Source organism: Panicum virgatum, chromosome 2K, assembly GCF_016808335.1.
Source record: "Panicum virgatum strain AP13 chromosome 2K, P.virgatum_v5, whole genome shotgun sequence".
NCBI classification, from domain to species: Eukaryota; Viridiplantae; Streptophyta; class Magnoliopsida; order Poales; family Poaceae; genus Panicum; species Panicum virgatum.
In genome coordinates, this window is record NC_053137.1 from 59,992,784 (window position 1) to 59,999,608 (window position 6,825).

The 6,825-nt window shown below is 50.4% G+C and overlaps 1 protein-coding gene across 3 annotated transcripts; it reads right to left on the reverse strand.

The window, feature by feature from the left end:
* Positions 1-645: 645 nt before the first annotated feature.
* On the reverse strand, positions 646-4,778 carry LOC120690981 (probable mixed-linked glucan synthase 3). 3 transcript variants are annotated; one of them, XM_039973923.1, is made up of 4 exons: positions 4,744-4,774; positions 4,264-4,600; positions 2,694-3,435; positions 646-2,386 (listed from the first exon to the last, which is right to left on the reverse strand). In XM_039973923.1, the coding sequence occupies exons 2-4, from the start codon at positions 4,593-4,595 to the stop codon at positions 764-766; spliced, it is 2,697 nt and encodes an 898-aa protein (XP_039829857.1). In that variant the 5' UTR covers positions 4,596-4,600; positions 4,744-4,774; the 3' UTR covers positions 646-763. The 3 variants fall into 3 exon arrangements, with proteins under 3 accessions (XP_039829857.1, XP_039829865.1, XP_039829873.1); XM_039973931.1 differs by having other exon boundaries at positions 4,693-4,774; XM_039973939.1 differs by having other exon boundaries at positions 4,264-4,778.
* Between the last annotated feature and the right edge of the window lie 2,047 nt (positions 4,779-6,825).

Consider the following 6,825-nt stretch of genomic DNA (forward strand, 5'->3'; position numbering starts at 1 on the left):
ATGAAATTCTCCATGAAACCCCCGTTGAGACTGGCCTAATGGGCCACTCCTACAATTTTTGTGGCTCGATGATGCCGCTGGCCCAAGCTTGGAAACAAAACTGGCAGCCTAAGGCGGGCCCGGCGGATATAGCTCGTCGGTCCAATTATCGGCATGGAGGCTATTCCTCTTCGCGCGCTACTGGAACCCGACCTATCGCAGAAGCACCACTTGTCCCTGTTCATCTTCTTCCCCGAGCCAGGGAGGGGGGGGGAGCGGCCGCCGGCGAGCCAGGGGATGGGAGGGGGTGGCTGGCGAGGGGTGGCCACCATACTTAGAGGAGGGGGCTAGAGGCGGTGGTGGTGGTTCGGCCGGTGGTGGAGGCGAGGCGGTACGGGAGCACTGCCGGGCAGGTGGGGCCGGACAACCGGTGTGCAGTGACCGGCAGCGAGGAGGAGGGGCGTCTGCGACGGCTCGGCTCGCACTCGCGCGAGCGAGAAATAGACTCGGCGCCCGGGCGGCTGGTGGTTTCGGCTCGACCACAAGGCACAAGCTGGTTTCCCTGTTCATTGGGCGCAGCAAATCTTGCCAGGATATGCATCCCGGTTGGTGGTTATGTTACTACGTTGTCAGCATCGGCCTTGTACATGGGCCCATGGTTCACAATTTTAACCAGAAAAAAAGGTTTTTCCTTTTTATTTCATATAAAAAAGGATTAATTTCTTACAGCAAGTTTTGACACTGATCACATTGACATTATAATCAACTAAAACTACAATATTTTTTATATCTCCATGGACGGGAAGAAATTGACAACAAAAAAATGGACACCAATGTACACCAATGCGAAAACCACGAATGCCACCGGAAACAAGACGAAGAGGATGTTGGGATTCTTGCTCCGTCTTCCTATGATCGCCAAAGCAAATGGTTGGAGGAGAATCATGAGCCACAAGTTGAACAACAGGCCCAACGCCGCATTCTTCTGTTGCTCCTTAGGCCAAACCGCACCATACACGACCGTCTTCCCCATGGCCACGCCGATTGCCATGGTGTTGGAGAATAGAACCGCCGCCGCCGGAATCATGATCGGCACCCACCGCAGCTCATACATCTCAGCATACTTGTCGTCGTCATCCTCCGCAGTCGTCTGCTTTGAGGTGACCTTGAAGCGGATGCCCTTACCCCTCGTGAGGAGCTTCACAACCATGTGCAGCAACACTGTCGGGTACGCACTCAGTGAGGCGATCGTGAAGAACTGCTCGTTGCGCCACCAATCCAGCCAGTTGGTGCCCGCCCACCTTATCTCCAGGAGGCCGATGATATGAATCAGCGCGATAGTGATGATGAGGTAGATGACATATCTAGTAAATGGCCTCTGGATGAGTATTTCCTCCGGGATAAGCCACATCACCGGGCACAATGCATAGAGTAGGATAAAAACCGAGGTGACGGGGTAGATGTTGTAGTTGAGGTATACGGTCCGCTGCATCGGGTGGAGCCGGGGTCCGGCGAACAATGGGTTGTTATGGGAGAAGAACATCTCTACAGATCCACCAGCCCATCGAACAATTTGGTAGAGGCGATCGGCTAGGTTGATCGGTGCGGTGCCACGGAACGCGTCCACTTCCATGGTGCAGTACATGGAGTGCCACCCTTGCCCGTGGATGCGAAAGCCGGTCACCATGTCCTCGGTTGCTATCTTGTATATGTACCCAACACCCCTGCCCCAATCGGTCCCAATATCAAAGGAAGCTGACACGACCGTCGTCATCTCAGCAAGGAATGATGAGTCATCTAGGTTTGCGGGTGGTGTGACGATGCCGCGATCCTGGTTTAAGGCTGCCAATACTGATTTCAAGAGGGGAACAGAGTTACCGAACTTGACAGTGTCGACCTGAATATCGTCAGATCTCCATCTCGGCGGGTCGATGCCATAGAGGGCGAGGCGGCGGAACATGCAGCCAGTGCCAACAAAAGAAGGCCCCTGGAAGCCGTTGAGGGCGTACATGGCTCCATCGAAGAAAACCCTGTTGTGATTGCCGTACCGGTCCGTGGGGTCGACATTCTCGAAGCGCTGGGGGAACTGGACGAAGGCCGTGTTGTCTCCGTCCCTTGCGTCCAGCATGAAGCACATAGCTGCTCGCAGGGCCTTGGAGTCGTTGATGTAGTGGTCGCAGTCGAAGTTGATGACGAAGGGCGCGTTCGAGAGCAGGGCGGACACACGCAGCGGCGCGTTCAGGTTGCCCGCCTTCTTGTTGTGGTCGTAGTCTGGGCTCTTTGCACGAGCCATGTAAACGAGCATTGGGAGGCGTACATCAACGCCGTCAAAGTTGAGTAGGCTCACACTGCTCACTTGAACCTCAGGTTGCGACTTACTGCTACTACTAGGGTGCTCTAGCACAACCTGTAAAACAGAGGAACACATCGACACATCGTTACAAAATTTTCAAGCCAACAACTATTAACTATACATACACTACTCTCTTCGTCCCAAATTAAATTATATGTTGTTTTGGACTTTTTTAAGTATATAGTTATTGATATGCAACTATAACTTTTTTATGTAAGTAAAACTATATGCATCTAGAAAAGTCAAAATAACCTTGAAACCGAGGGAGTAGCACATATCTAGATTTTTCAGATTTTAGACAAATATATATGTCTAAGTTATTTAAGCTTCTTGATAGCCATAAATAAAGATGATTCTGTACCTGAACAACTCCTGCATGATGCCCTTTCACATGGTTCTCTGCTGGCTCAACCCATGTCCCTGGCCACTCTGTCCCATTAGCCATCCAAGTCGCCTTTGCATCCCCTTCTGTTGCTTTTAAAGCATTGTAAACATCTGATCTCTCCCGAATAGTGCCATCCAGCGCCGCCAACCTCGCCTTGAACTCCTCGTACTCCATGCACACATGGCTGTAGTCGTTCATGAACTCACCCGGTGATCTGCCGGTGTAGATCATCCCCTCCCGCTGGAAGTAGTTTTCTGGCGCTCTCGGCTCGATGGAGTGCTTCCGGCAGAAGGGCACCCACAGAGCGGCGAAGTTCGCGGTCTCAACCAACGCCTCGTACTCGATCAGCGTGCCGCTGTCATCGGACAGGTAGCACGCGTACCTGTCAATGGGGTAGTCGACGGCGAGGATGGAGAGGACACAGTTCATGGTGTACAACACCGGCTCGTCGACTGAGTCGGCAGTGGTGACGAAGACGTCGATGCCTGGGAGGATGGAGCTACCATCAGGGAGGTCGTAGTGCTGCTGCAGCGCGGCAAGGTCGGGGACTCTCTTGATGGGGTTGATCTTGGGGAGCTGGTAGAGCAGCCACGAGAAGGTGAACCAGACGTCGGCGACGACGGAGGTTACCCAGAACCACATGACGTCGGAGTTGTTGTGCTTGATGCGCCATCCGATGAATAAGACGATTGCGATGATGCGTATCAGAATTAATAACCTGTTTATCATATACATGGCTTTAACAAGACTAACCTTTGTATTCGAAACTATCATAGTAGTTACATATTCATTTCTCATATATATGCATATATAGCTGAAGGAAGACTTACCTTTACCGACCACCAGTCTCTCAGTCTATCGGTGATAACTAAGTTTTCTGATTCGCATCCGACGCAACTTTGGTGTTGTGGTGTAGTGAGATAGGGTACGGTGGGTGGGTGAATGATTTCAGAAAGTTATTGCTCGAAAAAATGATTTAAGAAATTTCTGCGAAATTTGGTGATTTCAGTCCTCCACTAAGTTCACACTCCACACTATTCAATTATTCATCATCTTCTACCTGGTTTTTTCTTATTTTCGGATTCTGGTGTCACGATCATATATATAATCCAGATTTCGGTCAAATTTGGTCCACCAATTTAAACCATGTTTGAGTAAAGGGCTATGCTACGGTACTCCATCTTACCTTTTCTTACCTCTTTTAAACAGAATTCATATTACGGTTTCCGGCCCACTGAGAACGGGTGTACGGTGACTCTACGTTCAACAGCCTGGTGCTAAATGCACCTGGGTAATAAAAAAAATTACCACTAACTTGATTTACATTCATCATGGATTGCTACAAATTTTGCAGATTTCTTGAGAAGTAGTGCATCGCGGTAATATTAGCGCTAGCTTTGCCACCGCTGAGAAAACTATCAACCCAAATAGTTGTCTCTGGTGCAGACGGGAGCCAAATCCACAGTATTATGATGAGCATGATGTATATGCAAGTCCTATTTTCAAGTTGCACTATTTTTTTAAACGTGCGTGCGTTTCTGATCACCTGTACGGGTAGAGAAGTGATGCCTTGACCTTCTTTTCCTGGAACATCAGCGGCCGGCCACCTTCGCCGCCGCTCTCCAGGTCCGCCGCCGCCGTCGCGTCCAACTGTCGGGGCACCTCCACCCAGTACCCGTCCTTCGCCTCCGCCTTCACGGAACCCTTGTTCGCTTTGGCTTTGCCGTCGAGCGCAGTAGCCACGACCACTTTGGTCAGCGCTCCGGCGTGAAACCCGCCGTCGCTGCCGCCGACGGCGAGCAGCGGCTCGCTGAGGCCGGTGGCATCGTCCCCGGGAGCTGCTGCTCCGTTGGTACCCGGCACCGGCGCCGAAGACATGGAGCCTGCAATCATGCACAGGGTTAGTTACATTCCTCGAGATGTGCGCGATGAAATTGCTGGTTAGCTTAGTGCTAGTGGTCTCGTGCCACCATACACCAGGGGATGCTGCTGCTCGTAGCTATTGGGAGCCAAGTAGCCAACGTACCCAGAGGGAGGAGAGGACTGTATGGTGCTCCGTACGTACACCGCAGCAGGTAGCCACGCGGCCTTATATAATAGGCTGTTTACTCCCATTCGTTAGGGAGGGGTGTTTGGAGGAGGGGGGAGTTCCGTCGCATCGTAGTATATGCTTACTACATGGTCAAACTATGGACTAATAGATTTATCTCGCAATTAGTCTTCATTTATGTAATTAGTTTTATAATAAATCTATATTTAATACTTATAGTTAGTGTCCAAATATCCGATATATTTTAGTCCCCCTTCTCCACACGCCCCCAAACTTGAGTAATAATCCATTGCATCACCTCTCACATGCAACGCGGAGGGGGGGGTTGCCTTAGGGAAATTCCTCCCTTTTTTGTATAGCTTCCTCACCGGCTTTATTATTGTCAAAGTGTCATTTTCAAAATGGTTTCATTATGTGGGCTATGAATAAGACGTAAAATGGTTTTGCCTATGCGACTTAAGCAAATAATTGCAGCTTCTACGTCTACTGTGCACCTAAGTAATTGAAGCTGTTTTACTAAATATTTTTTTAAATATAGCTTCGGTTTCAATTTTATTAAAAACTGTAGTCGGAGCTGTTTCAGTAGGAGCGGCAGATTGAAGAAGGCCACAGGGACGAGAGCTCAAGGTTCGTGGACAGCGATTCCAGGCATGCCGCATGCGGAGGCAGGAACGCCACCGCACGCCCGCGCTATCACCGTTGCGGACTTGCGGTCATACTATAGGCTCGCCTTCCCTTGGTCTTCCGGACCCCCTAAAAATTTTGCTGGCTCCGCCACTACTCACATGCAACGCGCGTAGGATCACTAAGCTAAGGCCAAACGTGTCTCACGTATGGTTGCAGCTGGCATGCTGGCAGCGCTAGTGTTTTCGTTCCCACATTGGGTAGATCTTGTCTGATATCATCCCCAGGGCGTCATGCAGAGGGACGTCATCAGCGTAAGGACGACAGTAACAGGGAGGTAAAAACCAAGCCATGCTATGATGAATTGCAGGAGTTAGCCCTCGGCGCACAGGACCAAGAGAGTGCCGTCTTTGTTCTTCAGTGCATGCCGGTGTGCCACTACTGCGCATACCACCAAAGCATGCAGTGCAGCATATGTTCTCTGTTCTCACAATATATCTCAGTCCTGGTCCTCGTAGCTACAGCTACGTTTGCGGACACGAACGATTACCGTGGATAGGGCTAAGAAGATTTTGTCTTTCTGCGCGCGACGATGGTATCTCGATCGGTATGAAAAATGTGGACAAGAGCCTGAACGTTTTTGATTCGAATTCACTACGTGCAGATTGATTGGTGCGTTGTGCGGCAGTGGTGGTAAGTCAGATTCTTCGCCTCCTCCCCTGGGTAGACATGCTTCTCATCTGGTCCACTATTCTAGATACAAACGGTTCTCATGTGTCCAGCCAGGAACTTGATTAATTAGGTGCCGCGCAAACAGCTGAGCTGATGATGACTCCAGGTTCCAGAGGATTGAAAGAGTTCGACCTGGTTTTTTGACCCAGAAGGTCCGTATCCAGGTAGCCTAAGCTACTACCTACCGGAAGGCGGTAGCCCCCTTGTGTGTTTTGACTCCTCGTGTGTACTGTCAGAGGGCGACCCTGTCATTTTGATCACGTTCTAGGAAAAGCAACAAGAACAAGAAGCTCGACAGTGCCAAAGTGAGATTTCTGGTAGTTTTTACCAAATAATCGGAGACGAAGGATATCACCTTCTGTAGCCCGAAGATGACGGATGGCTGCTCAGAAGCGCAAGCGCAAAGACCAATACCTTCGGTTACGAAGGATATCGCCTTCTTCGGGACGAAGGTGACGAACGGTTGCTCAGAAGCGCAAGTTCAAAGACCAGGACCTTCGGGTAAAGGGATCAACTTCGGGAACGAAGGTGATGGCTGATCGCTCGTTGATGGAACCTTCACGGCTGTGACTCCCGGAGGTCCCCGAAGGAAGTGAAAACCTTCGTCGGTTGTAGATGTGTGTGTGAAACGTTAATATGCGAGAAGGTCGGATTTGTACACCTTTCGAATACGTGAGAAGGTCGGATTTGTACACCTCTCAC

What these genes read in the sequence shown, in the direction of transcription:
- LOC120690981 (XM_039973939.1), bottom strand. Translation starts at nt 4,610, where the DNA reads ATGATTGCAGGCTCCATGTCTTCGGCGCCGGTGCCGGGTACCAACGGA. An exon ending in TCACTTCTCTACCCGTACAG is followed by an intron (nt 3,436 to 4,263) that starts GTGATCAGAAAC and finishes TATGATAAACAG; the next exon opens with GTTATTAATTCTGATACGCA. An exon ending in ATCATGCAGGAGTTGTTCAG is followed by an intron (nt 2,387 to 2,693) that starts GTACAGAATCAT and finishes TCTGTTTTACAG; the next exon opens with GTTGTGCTAGAGCACCCTAG.